This window comes from Pterocles gutturalis, unplaced genomic scaffold, assembly GCF_000699245.1.
Source record: "Pterocles gutturalis isolate BGI_N339 unplaced genomic scaffold, ASM69924v1 scaffold20067, whole genome shotgun sequence".
NCBI classification, from domain to species: domain Eukaryota; kingdom Metazoa; phylum Chordata; class Aves; order Pterocliformes; family Pteroclidae; genus Pterocles; species Pterocles gutturalis.
Genome location: NW_010110672.1, coordinates 42,149 through 58,356, shown reverse-complemented (window position 1 = coordinate 58,356; position 16,208 = coordinate 42,149). Strand labels below are relative to the sequence as shown.

General features: G+C 38.5%; 1 protein-coding gene across 1 annotated transcript in view; it reads left to right on the top strand.

The window, feature by feature from the left end:
• The window catches only part of SATB1 (SATB homeobox 1), a 74,149-nt gene that overhangs the window by 30,873 nt on the left and 27,068 nt on the right, over positions 1-16,208 (top strand). The window contains 2 exon segments of the mRNA XM_010073479.1: positions 7,651-7,863; positions 16,126-16,208. The exon segment at positions 16,126-16,208 is cut by the window's right edge and continues 19 nt beyond it. Of these exon segments, the coding sequence (XP_010071781.1) occupies positions 7,651-7,863; positions 16,126-16,208 (296 nt within the window).

Genomic DNA, 16,208 nt, shown 5'->3' with positions numbered 1-16,208 from the left:
TGCATGGAATTTAATCAGACAGAAATTATGGAAGAAGTGTCAGTATATCCAATGCAAATAATAAGATCTCAAAATTTCAGATCTCTGTTTTAACAGAAAATAAAATAGGATTTTTTTTAAAAGGAAATCTTTTTAAAGGATGTAGGTAAATTTGCTTTGGATTCCACATTTTTAAATTTAAGGAACACGTATTTGTCCATTGTAGAATATAGTAAAAAAAATAATATTTTAGGCTTCTCTTGAAATGTTGATGTTTCTCCCTGCATAGCTTAGAGAATAAAAATTCTGCTTCAGGTGCACTAGTACCAGGTTTCAATCAGCACGTCATTTGTAATTGTTCTGAATTATTATTGCCTCAAGAATTTTTACATTCTCCTTTAGCTAAAAGAAAATAGAGTCTTGGCATGAATTCTTTGTAGAGGTCTGTGTGTGTGTCTTTCCTCTTAACAGCAGAGGAGGTTTTCAAGATCTGGGTCTTTCATACCATATTTCATGGGATACATGAACTTGTGCAAGGATTACTTACCTAAGTTAGGTTAGGATCATAGAATGGTTAGGGTTGGAAAGGACCTTAAAAATCATCAAGTTCCAACCCTCTTCAGTTCAGGCAGTGCCAGTTGTTATATTTACAAATAAGTGACACAGAGTTTATTTTAATACAATGTTTAATATTTTAACTATTGATACTATATAAAGTACTGAAATAATAACGGTAGCTTCAAGTTACCATGGTTTGCAGCTGCCATCATACCTGGGCAAAAAGCCAAGCAAATAATTCAGAAAATAAATAGTTCATTAGATATTTACTTCTTTCTCAGACTTTCCTAAAAGCAGCTTGTTTTCTCTCAGCTTCCTCCCTGCTCCAGAGTTGTTCATTATTGTCAGCAAATTTTGCATACTGCTTTTGGTGTCTGTCATTTGTGCATGAACAGTATTTGTTACCTGAAATATAAGGACAATTGGTTCTGACTGGACATTGAATTCATATGACACAGTACAAGAAGGTGCTCTTGAGATATGATGAATGCAACTGTAGAACCAGATTTCTAGTGCAAATACTGATTCCTGATTGCTATATATTTTTCTTATTACAAATGTTATTAAATATTTGTCTAAAGTTCAATTTTTCCACAGATGTGGTTAACCATCTTGGTAAAATGTGTTCAAAGTGACCCAAAGCTAGAAGGAAACCCCAAAATGAATGTTGAAAACAAATCCCATTGAAGAGATATAAAATATATATGTAAAATATTTTGGCAATTTTCAACCAAATCTACTTGAAAGAACACGGACTAGTATCCCTATATCCTACAAATAACGTTAGCTAGTCAAATTGGCATTTGCGGCTAGCTACATAAGATTTTGCAGTATTTGTTATCTATTTTGGCAAACATAGGGAATGGAAAGGAAAAATACTAAGAACCTAGACAATATTGGCCTTGGTGTTGCCAAGAAATACCTCAGCATAATTTTAATATGAAGTGAAGCCTCACTGAAATTGTAGGCACATTTCACCTTTGCATTGCTGAAAATTGTTAATTGTACCCACAGTAACAGCTAATGTCCAAATATAAATACAGGTGGAGACACCTGTGATTTTTATAAGAAAGCATTTGGATTTGTTTTGTTTGCTGTACTTCAGAATTTATCTCAGGTAATTCAAGGATACATCACATATAACTAAAATTAGGGCAGCACTTTAATAACTGATGATATTTAGATGTTATTTTCTAATATTGATTTAATATATTTAGTCTTTTTTTTTTTTTTTTTTGGCTAGAGCAAGTGAAAATGCTTGTTTAAATTCATCTACTGTTTTCTGAGATAAAAAGCTAACTCAAGCTTACCACTGACATTTTTGAAACTGTCATAAGCATATTTGAGCCGTGTCCAGGGACCATATCATGCCATCAGTTTCTGAAGGCAGACGATCTCACTGAAGTTGGTTAGGAGTTCTGCACAGAAAAACACTGATGTCGAGATATGGTCTCAGATGAGGGGAGAGATTTGCTTTCAGCATAAAAGTTAAGGAAGGAAGTGAACTATAAGAGTAATTTAGCGTAATGTTTTGGCATTAAAAATGGACTTTGGTGTAACTCTCTGAAGATATTGACAGCTCTTCTTTTACAGACTTCTGCTCTGCAATATGGATACAGAATTTGCTGGGGGTTTTGGGTAGCAAGAGGGGCTTCTACCAGCTTAGTGTGGCATGACACTTGGCCCTAATTTCCAGGACTTTTTAATTTGGGGAAAAATGTTGACTGTAAATATTTCTGCTTCCTCCCAGCCCAAAGGAAAAACTTTGGCAAAATAACTTCTGAATACTAGGGTGTCTTTTTTTTTTTTTTTTTTTTTTAAATCTAGGGTGTTTTTTTTTTTTTTTTTTTTTTTTATTATCTATTCATAAGGCAGCAAAAAAAACCCTCACCCACACCTAAGAAAATTGAAAGGGTATTCTTAATCTCTTCTTGGATAACTTCCCCCTACTCTTAACTTCAAAACGGCAGTTTCAAAAATGGGTAGTTCTCTGGAATGTGCCATGCAAAGTTTAATCAAAGAGGAGTCCAGAAAATTAGCATCTCTACAGGCACAATAGAACAACTGTTGTAGGGAGCAGAAGTGGTTTCGGAGGGTGGAGCACCTCTCCTCATGAGAAATTTCTCAGTGGTCCTTCTAGGAAGGCTTCAGAGTGCAGTGGGGTCTGAAGTGTTATTTTCCTTCAGCAGTTGTGATTCCAGCTCATGGGCCATAAAGAAACAGATTGAATCCTGTTAGCATCTCTTCGTAGTGCACCATGGAAAAGTTTGTTGAGTCAAGATTTGTACTAGGAGATCTGAGCTTCACTTCAAGCTTGGCTACCAAATGTATCTACTGGTCTCTCTGTTTGCTACAGTAATTTTGGTAAATTGAGCTGCTTATGTTTCTTTTGATGTTTGACTGAATTAGTAAACATATTTTTTCCAGCTGATGTCAGTGCACTGTGCAGACACCTCGGCTCTCTTGAAAGAGTGAGTTCAGTATTTTCCTGCGTTTTGCTGGCCAGAAAATGGCCTTTGCCATCAGCTCGCTGGCCCGGGTGGCACAGAGCAGCCATGAGGTGAAAACGCCGATGCAGGGGGGGCAGCCCCCCAAAGCACAGTGCCCCCCTCCAGCCTCTGCCGCAGCCTCCCATCAGCAGAGAGGGTCAGCCTGTCCCTGCAAATTTGCAGTTAAGCTGGGAGGTTTTGTTGTTTGTGTGAGAGCTGGAGTGGAGCATCTACGTTTGTTGGTCTGAACCACCTTCGGAGCCCTAAACAAATAAACAAACTCCTCTACCGTTTCTGTCTTGCCTTTGTAAATGTAAACATGAGTCAGGAAGCGGAAAGCTCGGGTTCCAACAAGCAAGCCTGACATTTGACTCGAAGGCGTAGCTTAACCTGGTGCATGGCAGGGTGACATGTACGTAGCGCACGAGCAAGGAATTGTGTTAGTCATGATTGTGGTTGGAACGGTAACTCGGGGCTGCCTGTCTCTGTTTGTGTGCTCTCTCAACCATAACATTTGCTGCATGAACTCGGGTGCTGCTGTACGGAGGTGACTTCTCGGCTCCATCGTCACAAAAGGAGGGGGGGGTGCTTTTCGCTGCTTTTGCAACGTCTGACTATTGTAATTTTTCTTCTCCCCGCCAGTGACAGTTTTTCATCTCAAGGTTTTTGAGTACTTCTCAGTGTTTCTGCCAGATACCTTTTCTTTCCCCCTCCTTTCTACTTCACCCTCATGCTGGTTTAAAATATTAACTGCCAGGTTGTGTTGCCTTTTGTTCATGTATAATGACTTTTCTCATATGTGAAGACTTCTGTGTATTTAGGACTCTGCTCATGCTAGTTCTGGGCAATTGCTATTTCAAGGGAGAACACTTGTATGCAGTAAACAGCTCCGTGTAATTTTAAAACAAATTCTAAGTTTACACAAACCACCTTCTCAGGCACTTTTTTTTTCTTCCACTTTGTCTTTGGTACACTTTATTTTCCAGTAAAATGAAAAATGAAGATGGATTATTCAAAATTGATAACAGTAATGGACCATCATGTAATGTTTTATTGAATTTGAGTTCTGTAAATTATGTGGTAGAGAGAAATTTGCCTGCTTAAGTATAACAGAAATTGCCACTGTATTCATATAATTCTTCGTAGTGTAATTTAAGAAAAAAGCACACTATCCATATCACTATTGAATAAAAGGTAAAAAGGTGCTATTACACTATCATGACAGCTCTCCTCTTGCTACTAGGCGATGTAGATAGATGTGTCTGCTTATAACTTACTTGGCTGGGATCCAGGCTTGTGGGTGGAGTTTGCAAATAGTCTTCCACCTGGACATGGGATGGAAACACCCTGAAACGGAGAGGGATAGCGTTCAGGGATGTTCTGCATATTTTGGGGAGGTTTGGGCAAATTGCATTTTTCTTCTGGGAGCTTTGAAGTTCTAGCAAGATGATAAAATCTGTTTGAATCAGTGATTACGTTCAAAGAGGAGACAAACTGGGGGCCAGGCAGGCAGTGTTTTTGTTCATAATGGCAGGCACTTTTGTTTATCTCCAGTTTTAAAGAATTCATAATTAGCTTTTGAAAGCTCTGGTAATATTTATTGAACATTTTTTGTGCAATTAGTAATGGATTATACTTGTGATGACTTGTAAACTTCATTTTTTTCAATGGGACCTGGTAACATTTTAAGAAAATATATTTCCAGTGTGAAAAGAATACAAGGGAGAAACAGTGAGGAAGACTCTGAGCCTAACAATGTTTATAATCTCTATGCAAAACAGCATTTAGCTTTTAGGCAACTTGAGGTACAATATCAGGAGATCACACTGAGACTTGTATCTTGGCAAACCAGTTCAAGCCTGGTAAAACAAACAGTAAATCTCTGCACGTCAGCATGGGGCAGGATGTAAGAGCTGATGTTCTCTTTCTAGGATTTTCCCATTTTACTTCTTGTCCGACAATCTTTAGCTGAAGTTTTGTGCTCTGAAAATTGAAGCAGTAGCAATGAGCTCGTATTTGAAGCAGGCAAGCTCTATTGTAAGACTTCGCCTGCACCTGGTATTACACCTTATTTTTCATGTTATTTCCTCACATATTCTGATCCTTAGGTTCAAAGCTCCTGGAAGGAAACACCTTCTCCTTGCCTTCTCCCTGCTCTCTCATCTCCCCTCATCTCTCTGCATCTGTGTCCTCTGTTCTGCTCCCAGCTTATGCAAAGAGTCACGGCAGTGATGGGGAAAGGAGAGGGGAGTGAATACTTAATGGCATTTCTAATCACCAAGAGGTGTCCTGCAGCAATGGTTATACTGAGAAACCCAGGGAAAATATAAAAAACAATTTTCTTTGTTTACTTATTTCACTGGGGGACGGGGGAAGTTATACAAGAAAAAAAGCCTTTTCTGTTTTTTTTTTAGCTGCCCACTATGTGGCAAAGGCTCGTATGAGCAAATATTTTCTATTATGGGCTAAAGTATTTTTCAAGGATGTTTCCTGTGGCTGACAGTGGGCTGACTGTTAGGAAGGAGTCTCCTTTTCTGACAATGATCAGTTCATTTGAGTTTAGTTTTTCTTTTTTCATTTTAGTCCTGGTGTGGTTGTTTTCAGCAGAGTAGTAGCCAGGAATCAGATGTGTTTACACCTCCATCATATATCCTGTGCTCTGCAGGCAGCTTTACCTTGTCTCCAGTGGCACAAAATAATTTTTTGCCTCCCTTGGAGGATGGATTGTGTAACCCTACCACTGATAAACAATAGTTACTGTGGGTTTGAGTACTTAGAAGTAGAAAAAAATGGTAGAGAAGAATTTAATTTTACGTATTTGCTAATAAGCAAATTTATTATTAGACGAATCACTAAGAAAAATTTTAAAGCTTATACTCCACCCAAATGCCACTTTTGTCTGTAACTCATTTATTTATCTTCTGAGTAGTTTTTGCCTGGATTCCAAAAGAGGAGCGATGAGAGATGAGCGATTGTTTTTTTTAAATCCTCCTCCAAATTATTTTTCATGTTTACTTCTTGAAAGACAGTTTGTGTTTTTCATCCCATTTCCCTCTTATGTGTGCAGGCACAGAGAGGGCCATGAAGACCACACTGGTGTACTGGTTAACACCTTCATCCTCATCACCCCTGAGAGACGGAGGGGTGAGGGGACAAATGCAAAGTTCAGAGCTGCACTGGAGCCATAGCTTTCTGTAGCACTCTCTTAGGATTGGACATCTTCAATCAGTATTGCCTCTCTCAATGTTAGCTTTTTTTTGCCTCACTCCCTCGCCTTTACCCACCCTCCACCTCCATTATCCCAAATAACTTACAACAGTTCTTTAGGAAAAGAAATGTTGGGTTGTGTTATTTCTTTAAAATCACATTCATGTTCTTCTGTTACAATAGCAGTAAAAGTCTGTCATACCAACCCTCTTCTTGTCCCAGCATGGCAACAGCATTTATTCTAACAAGGTGTTCATATTTGCTTTTGCAAAAGTTAGTTTTCTTATCACCACCTTGTTACTTCAAGACAGTAGAGCACTTTGTATGCCTTGAAATATTTAAAATGAGAATTTGGCTGAGGGGAGATTTCAAGAACCTGTTGACATTAAGATTCTAGTTGAACTCACAGATTCATAAATTTGTTATGTTTTAGAGTAATTAGGTATCCCAGACCACCAGGCCTGCTCCATTGCTGAGAACTGAGATGAAATTGCATAGGAAATCTGATGTGGTCTGTCTAAGCCATTGGCGGCATGTGATTGTCTGCAGCCTACCCATCTCTGGCTCGCTGCTGTGGATGCCCTGTGTGCTGTTTTCCTCTCCTTCCCCAGTGCTTGCTTTTACCTGTCCTTGCTGGACTCTGAAAGTGGTCAAAGGACAACAGTAGTAAATGGACTTAGGAAATGGGACCTGCACAGCAGGTGCTCCAATAAATAGCCTAGGGAATGGACAAGGTGAGAATTAGCGGTGTCATGGTGAGGAGAGGGGGACAGTGGAAGGAGGAGGAGGGTGAAGGATGGGGAGCATCCAACAGTGAGTTTCCTCTCTTGTTATTGAACTCCAATATACAACTCTCAAAACAAAATATTGACTTACAAAAAATATGGACCTGAGTCAGTTAAGCAGTACTTTAGGAAAGTTGTGACTTTATAATCTCAGATTAGTTGTGAAATATCACTTCCTTTCAAAGAGCTGTTTAAGTTGCTAGAAATGTGGAACACCATTTTTTTAGGTTGTCTATGCATTTTGTCCAGGAAGCCTTGAGAGAGCACCACAGCGTCATGCCTCTGGACTATCTTTATTTCACTTATTCTTAACATCTTGCAATTGTCTGTCAACTGTGAAAGATTTCATGGCAAGTTAAGCCAGTAAAAGGAAGGAGACCTATTAGGCAGATTCAGTTTATGTTGTATGTAAGACAGATGTTTAATCAAATTAAGGGTACAATTGAGGCTCTCTTCTCTGCTACCTGAAATACCATTAATGTATTCCTATGTGAAGTTAATAGTGCATTTGCTTCTCTTGTTCTCAGCCCAGTGGAAAGAGGACTGATAAGCAGTGGCTTTGCAGAGCACGATTTTACAGGCGCTCACCTAGGCTAACCGTCCAGCATATTTCTTTTCTTCCCTCCCTACAGGGCTTGCTCTCAGAAATCCTCCGAAAGGAAGAGGATCCCAAGACTGCTTCGCAGTCCTTACTGGTAAACCTTCGGGCTATGCAGAACTTTTTGCAGCTGCCAGAAGCTGAACGAGATCGAATTTACCAGGACGAAAGGGAAAGGAGCTTGAACGCTGCCTCCGCAATGGGCCCTGCACCTCTCATAAGCACACCGCCTAGCCGGCCTCCACAAGTAAACCACTCTCTCTGTCTTTGAGATTTGCTCATTCTATTTTCTCACTGTCCTGCTGGGTGATACCTTTCTTAAAAAGAAGAAAGCTTTTACTGTTGCATTTTTTGAACGCTTGTAGAATCATTATTTGCAGTGCATGCCACAAATTAAATTTAAGAAATATAATGGATGACAGTAGCAGTTTATTCCTATCTATTTTCTGATTTTAAGAGAAATTCTATCCATTATGGCCCCTAAAGCGTTTTTTGCTCGTTTTAGTGAGATATGAGCTTTTTTGGGCTTGGAAGATGTTGGCTTTTAGATGTCATTTTTCCTATAATTCTCAGGTGTTGTTTTTAATGTTAGAGGTTCAAATAGGAACTTTGAAGGATTTGGACCACTACACTCAGTGGGAGTGAAAGCAGAAGTATGAGTACATCGTATTGCCTTTAAAATTATATTCCCGAAAATGAACAGGTAAAACTAAAGGGATGGGAGAAAGAAGACTCCATCTCAAAATGCCGAGCACACTTTCACCACTGACAACTGGATACCATAACAGACTTGCTATATCCATCACTCTGGGAGATTTGGATATGCTCATTAAAGCTTCATTTAGTATTTGTTCAAATGAAACTCCTATTGATTTCTGTAAAATCTAGTGGGACTATCGGTTTAATTCTCCCAAAATTATGAAGTTTGATAGAGCAGGATCCAGAAATTCAGTGGTGTAGTCCTTGTGTCTATCAAGGAAACTCTGATGCTGACTTTAGGGTACATGAGAAATACAGGTGTGAGCCATAGGAATGCATAGGATTTCCATAAAGAAGAAACATGGTTGTGAATGAAACACAATGAAAAATGGTATCTTTTCTGAAATACTCTGCGTTGCTGTGGCTTAGGTTTGTACCTATGCAAGTACAAAACAAAATGATCTGGAGATATGTGGGAATCATGCTGCATACACAGTCCATATTTGCTATACAAAGCAAGGCTTTGGGATTGTGGGAATTTTGTGATGGTTGACTGTATTTGTTGCCTGCAGTTTTTTGCTAAGCAGGCTTGGGCTTGTGCCTGTGACTATATTCCATACCCATTTTGAGTGCTATAAATTTCTTGAGATTATTTTTCTAATTTTCCTGCAGCTAACGGATACTAAGGACCACACTAAAGTAGTGAGTAACAAAATTGTAAGGAAAAGGAGGACAGAAGATCACTTTGACTTGCTGCAGTACTTTTCACAAGAAGAGAAAAAATTTTTAGAAGAACGAACGAACTGTGATAATGGTCTAGTTTTGTTATCATTAACTGAGTTTAGTCTGTGAAATCCAGTATCAATACTCTTCAAGACAAAGGATGAGAATCTATTTACGTAGTAATGCTTAGTGGGAAATAGTTAAATATAGATAACTGTGTTTAAAATAACATTTGAGTTTGTTTTAATATCTGTAGCTGCTCCCACAGCCCAGGTAATTCAGAGCAAAAGCTAACCCTCCTTCTTAACTTATCTCTTTCTGCCAAGGTAATGTCTCACTCTGTCTCAAGTGGTCTTGGGCAATTTCACAGCTAAAGAACAGAGTTAATTACAGGACCTTCCAGAAGGATGTCAGAGGTAGTCATTGTATTGGTTTTAATTCACACTTTAAACTGTATAAATCCATTGCAGACAGAAAGAAAGTGAGACTTAGGGGTTTTCTTAACTGACAAAACATATTATAAGTCCAAATTTAGGGGTTGGAGGGTGGGGGATCTATCTGTCTCTACTGTGCTCTTGTTCATAGTTACATTTCATTTTTTTTAGTGGGAGTCAGGAGTATAGTTAACCTAATTATGACAGTTCAAAGTGGAAACAGCATATGGTTTTGTTTTGTTCCTTTTCAAAAGTAAAGCAGGTTAACAAGGAAACCTTATAGACTGATACTTGAGGTCTACATGCCAAACCGGTTATTTTTCTCGTTGTGGTATTGTTCTCTGTCATTCAGCAAAACATATGCACTTCACCTAGTGGATGGACCGAGAATGTAGAAACCTCTAAGTTGGGATTCTGTGCGACCTTTTTATATGTTGACAGAATTAGCCACCTATAAACGTGTAGCACTTGCCACCTACTACTAAGTATTCAGAAGCCTGAGTTTGAAAACTGAAATATCGGTGTTGGTAACATAAGTACAATACTTAATTCTAGAAATAATAATGAAATTATTCTAGTTGTTGCACTGGCAAGTATAACTTTACAAATCATAGCAGAAATAAATTATAGTCAGGATACTGCAAAATTTTTAATGCAAACTACTACTCTGATACCCCCCCCCCCAAAATGTCCCCAGTTTGTTGAATATTTGATACTAAGAAAATAAAACTACTAGTGTCCTTACTACTTAATTTATTATAAGCAGTTATTTCAAGTTCACTGTTCACAGGAATACAGCATAATATTTTTCTAGCTTAGCTGTGAGCTTCTTGGATAACTATTGAAAGATAAAACAGATCGTTTATCCTGACAACAGAATTTACGCAAGAGCCAGCATATTTAATATTAAAACTTTAGACCAGTATAACATTTGAAACAACTAAACTATGAAACCACAAAAAATGGGAGCTAATATGCCACACATGAAGGTTTATTTTGCAATTGCAAGTTATCAGTTTTGGAAGGATGTGAAAACAAACATCCTGAAAGGGATCTGTTTTACATTTTTGTATTGCCAACAGGTGGTCAGACAGTAGAGCAGAATTAACCATTTAGGAGCTGAGCTTGTTCTATGTGAATTTTGTGTACTGCTAAATGGAAAAACAGAAGGCGTGACATTGGAGGTCTGATAGGATAGTAGGACCCCACCAAGCATAAACCCCGGTGCCTGAGATAGAAGGAACTGTGTTGAACTTATCTCATTTTTACAGCATTCTTGCTAGTTACTACTTGAGCTAATGTATCTGGATTCTTTCCAGTTCTTTTTTGAAATCCTTTAAGAAGCTCTTTGTCCCCCTTACTTCTCCCTTCCTCTCTCACTTAAACAAAAAAGCAAAATCTTGCTTATTTTTTTTTAAATTGAAATCATTAGCCTCTAATGCATGAACTTTTGGAATATGTGTATAGCCCTCTAAGCTGGTCAAGTTTTAAAAGTCTGCTACTATCTTCCACACTGGCGGACTGAGTGCGAGGAGACGGCGTACACAAGAATTTTTCCCTTGGATGTTGTTCATCTTGACACCTCCTGGGGAAGAAGCCTGTCTGTCAGGCTCTTTCCTGGGGCAGTGGAGTTTATAGATATTAGCATCTCCATCAGGTAGGTACTGCATGGAGACATAGTTTAACCTTTCCAACCTAGAAGGAACTAAAAAAATGCCCTTTCTTGTTCTATTTCTTTTTTTTTTTTTTTTCACCTCTTCAACACCTTCATGAATCTATTGCACGTTGTGTGGGAACAAGTGGATGTGGGGATACTTCAGAGGACACTGAGTCTGGAGCAATGTTCAGAGTGGATGGGATGTGCTAAGGATGGCCTCTCCTTTTCGCTGGGGCAGTTTGAGGGTGGGGGGGAAGAGGACTCCCTTCTCTTTAGTGCAGCTTGAGGGAGGATGCAGACAGCTGACTGAGTCACAGATTTTCTTTTCCAGAATATTCTGGTTAAAGCTTTTTAGCCATTCTGCAATTATGAACAATTCCTTCTCAGGACAGGTAATCTACATTTCAGCAGAGCTGAGGAAACCATACTCCCCAAAGAAAGTTTCTGCTAACTGTTGGGGCCCATCATCATCCTGTGAAAAAACAGAGTACATGTAACATCAAGAGCAGAATGTAATTTTAACAAGGCAGTGTTTTAAGAAGTATCCACGAATCCTGCATGAGTCATGGTTCTGGATACTCAATTGACAAAAACCTTCATTTTCATAAATATAATCCTGGTCTTCCTCTGACTACAGATAAATTACGGTTCCTGCATACAAAAGCAATTTCAGCTTGGGTCCCAGAGATAGGATGTCACTCTTGAAAGGCTGATCTTGAGGAAGACACTCTGCTTTGCTGGTGTTTGAGGACCAGTGAACCTCCATTGCAAGGAACTTGGGATAACACCAGCTCCCGTGAAACTTGACAGTGGTGCCCTGGAGTTCAAACACACACACACATGCCATACATCACAACTAGCAAAATTTTTATTTTAAGTCTGCAAAATTTGAGATTTAGGTTGACAGTCTTTGTGCCAAGATGCATCTTAATGAAAGTAAAAATGAACAAAATAATAAATGCAAACCTCTCACCCCCCCCACAAAAACCACCATGGAGGAGAGTTAATGGAAACCCCAACACTTAACTATAACTGCACTTCCAGGCGCCACTGTAATAATGGAGTAGTAAACCTTGTCCTGATAAAAGCTCTTCTGAAAGCAACAGCATTTATTGTACCTCCTGTGCTATTTGCAGAGCAGAACTGAAAAGTAGTTTGTTTTGCCTGGAATGAACTACTTTATGAATTTTAATGTACGATGTAATATTAAAAGCTAAACCAGGATTAAAGAAGATTTTTGTTCCCAAGCTAAAATGTGAGAATGTGTTATAACAGATTTTTTTGTTTCAGTTTCAATAGGGAAGCAATGAGCTTCCCTGTTTGTGAAAACCTCTTCAGATTGGTTACTCCTTCTATGACAACCTGTCCTTTGTTTAGGAAAATTGAATTGATCCAGAACTTCCTGCTACTTTAATCAGTCTTGTTTGATGAGAAGATATATCTGGGCAGTCCAGGAGGGGATGGATATTTTTTCAAGTCTTTCTAAACAACTAAATTGATTGGTGATAGGAAGATGGCCAAACGAGTTTCTGATCCTCAGTGTGCTATGTGTGTAAAATAATGCTCCCCTGTTCTGTTAGTGTTTGCAAAATTTGGTTACTGTCAAAAAAAATTAGCTGATCTCTGGTTTCTTTCCTAAACAGAAAATGGGGCTATAAGTGTGGGTGGGGTGGGAGCTTGTGCTTAAGTGTGGATGAGATGAGAGATTGTGTTTTGTTTTGTTTTTCTCTCCAAAATGAAATACTTTTTCCACCTCCTCTCCCAAGTCCTGAAGTTGCACCGTTGAGGGCTTTTTTGTTTTCTGTTGAGTTTTTTTGAGGAGGAGGCTGTTTTTTCAACTGAGCGTCAAACAGCCACTGTCTTGATCTCAATTCTAAATTCAACACAGCAGCCTAGATGCTTGCTATGTATAAATTATGAAACAGTTTTATGTATGGATGTTCTCCAAGAGGTTAATTAGCATTATTGCATGGAATTCATCAGACCAGAGCAGACCAATGGTCCATCTAGTCCAGCCACAGTCTATACCTGATCTTTAAAGAGAAACTATTGAGAGACGGGGGAAGAATTTTTATACTTGGCCAATTATGTGAATTGGAGAGGGAGAGAGTATGGCTGTGAACAACAGCTCTTGATAATCCCCAAACCCATAATTTTATAACTTTAAGACTTTTATTCTCCTGAAGCTCTTTGGGCTAATATGGCTTTTTGATGCAGATATTAATGTTTTTTGTTTTTCACTTCCTAATTCAATATCAACAGAAGGCAACAGGAGTTTTTGTTTGTTTGTGATGTATTAGATGCTGTTGAGCTTGTCATACCTATATAAAGACAGATGTGATTTGCCAACCAGAGTGAGGATTTTCAATAATTCCCATGGGTTAAATTTATATCTGTATTAAATTGGTCATTGAAGAGTGTAGATCAAGATGCACAGTTTAAATTATGTCGCCAACATAGTGTGCTAGTCTTGGGTTTTGATAATCTGAATGTTCACAGCTCAGTTAAGTGGTCTGTGAAGTACTACTACAACATGAAGCTGTCTTTTGAAGCTGAGCAGCAATCAAAAAGTCAGTGTGCTTAAAGAAGAGAGACATTTTGATCAGGATCACAAGAGCAAAGTGTTTCCTTCCAAAAAGATGCCATGGACTTGTATATGCTAGCTGAATACCGTTGTCTTCTCGTCTTCCCCTCAGGACCCTCAAAGATTAGTTACAAGTTAGAAATATTTCTTTGAGAAGGACTGAAGTAACTTAACCAAAATGTAAACCCAAGGTCCAAGAAGATGGATTGACAAAACCATCACTTATTTATTTTCTGATTTAGCTTAGCCTGATTTTTACATGCAAGCAGAGAAGGCTGTCTCCAGTTGTATATTTAACATCCCCATTGGCAGTCAGTTATTTTTTAGCGAGTTCTTTTCATTTAAAGGTTATAAAATTTCCACTGATTTTGTAATTTTGAAATTATTTCACTGTATGCTGTTCAGGAGATGCACGTGCTCTTGTGGCCCCATGCTGATTTGCCCATTTTCCTGCTCTGTGGTGGGAAGAAGGTAGGCTTGTGGTGCAGCTCCTTGTGCTGCCCACTGCCAGGTGCCTCAAATGTTTCTGCACAGCTACTGGCCCAGGCTTGGCCACCCTCTACTGCAGTGTCACCTGTAAAATGCCACACTGTGGAAAAGGAAACGCCTCACTCTCCACATCACAGCTGCAAAGTGCCAATTGTTTTCAGATGAAAGCACATCAGGTGATAAACTGTATGCTCCATTCTGGAATTTGTCTTTGTTTCCCTTTACATTTAAGGCTCTGTTTTCAGACACCAGAAAGCGCTAATGCCTGCCAAAAGGAGGCTGGTGTAAGTGTGTGTGGATGCCTTGTTCTTGCTGGGGTTTTGCCCCTTGCAGCTAATGGGCGTTTTCAGGGCACAGCTCCTGAAAAGACTGATAGACAAATCAGGCTCAGCAAAAGTGGAATGCACTCCCAGTTTCTGGGATAGATTATTTTATCTTAAGAGCGCTATGGAGAATAGTTAACGCAAATTGAACATGACATTTCTAGGAAAAAGTAAGCTGATGATTTGCCTAAGTACATCTGTCACCCAAAATCTTTGACTCTCATATCGTGAGACCTGGGACATATGAAAGCTCATAGAGATTGAGATTAGAAGATGAATTGTCATGTTGTCATGATTTCCCTTTGAACCTGAAGGGACTTTAGAGCACAGGAAGATGCTGACTTGCACTGGATTAAACTGATATCAAAAGTGTGGTTGTAGACACATACTTAAGAGTCAGCTGAATCACCCTCTGGAAGTGCCAAGCTCTGTCCATTAAATTTAGAGGTAGCCTGAGTGACTAATTTAGACTAGACGTGTAACTTCTGAATGGCTAAATTAATTCAGCTCTCAACAACCTCACTATGAATCAGTAGGTTTGAATCGAAATCTAAAGGTTTGATTTATATCATCACCTTGTGGGTTCTTGGCAGAAATCCAGTCTTTCCTTTCCTCTGGTCAGCTTTAGGATTAGTGGTCCATTAGGTCCACTAATCTTGGGCAAGCATTGCAAGAGTAGCTGCTAAAGAAAGACATTATGCTTAAATATTGAGAATATTGTGGGATAAGCTGAGTACTTTGTACCTCTCAACTGATATTGGAGAATCTGCACTATAACCTTGGTGGGATGGTTCTTGGTATTGAAACATCATTTCCATCATTTCCAGAGGATGAAAGAAAGGATAGTCTTCTGCACATCGTGTCACTACTGATGTATTTTTTGTTGTTTTCTTTAATGCTGCAGATGCAGCATAGTGGTGGTAGTATAATAATTCTGTCTTGTTTTCATGTTGCTGTTTTTTAACCTGGATTGCAAGAAGAATAAATATTTGATGTAAGTGAAATATAACTAGAATTAATAGTTTTAAGACAGTCCTATCTTGATTTCATGAATGAGTGGTTAGAATGTGCATTATTCTAAAGTATCACTTTCTTAAAAACAGCTTAAGAATTAAACTGATAATATTTTAGAAAGTTAGACATAAAGCCACAACTTTTCTGCATTATCATGTATTTGAGTGTACTGCACATAAAGCATGGATCAAGGTATATCTGTCAGGTTTTTATTTCATTAGAGATTCTTTTATGCCAGTTACAATTTTGACTTTATTTGTGTGGGGCAAAGAAATCATGTAAGGATTCACAAGTCTCTACAAGAATGTTTGACAGGTTTCCACCTAATTTGTTTTATGACATTGAGATTCACAGTGGTCAGTTAACAGTAACTCATATTTCAGATGCACTCGCCTGTTACAGTATGCTGAATTTTCAGTTGCCTGAAATGGATAACTTATTATGTTAAGTCTCTGAAAAGCTGAAAGAATATCAAAGCAAGATTGAATTAAAAAGAATAAAACAGAAAGGGGAACTACTCGGGGAGGGAAAAAGAGGGAAATAACTTTTTCATAATGAAAAATGCCTCATAATATATATTTTCTAGGTCAAAACTGCTACTATTGCTACGGAGAGGAATGGAAAAACAGAAAATAATTCCATGAACATTAATGCTTCCATTTACGATGA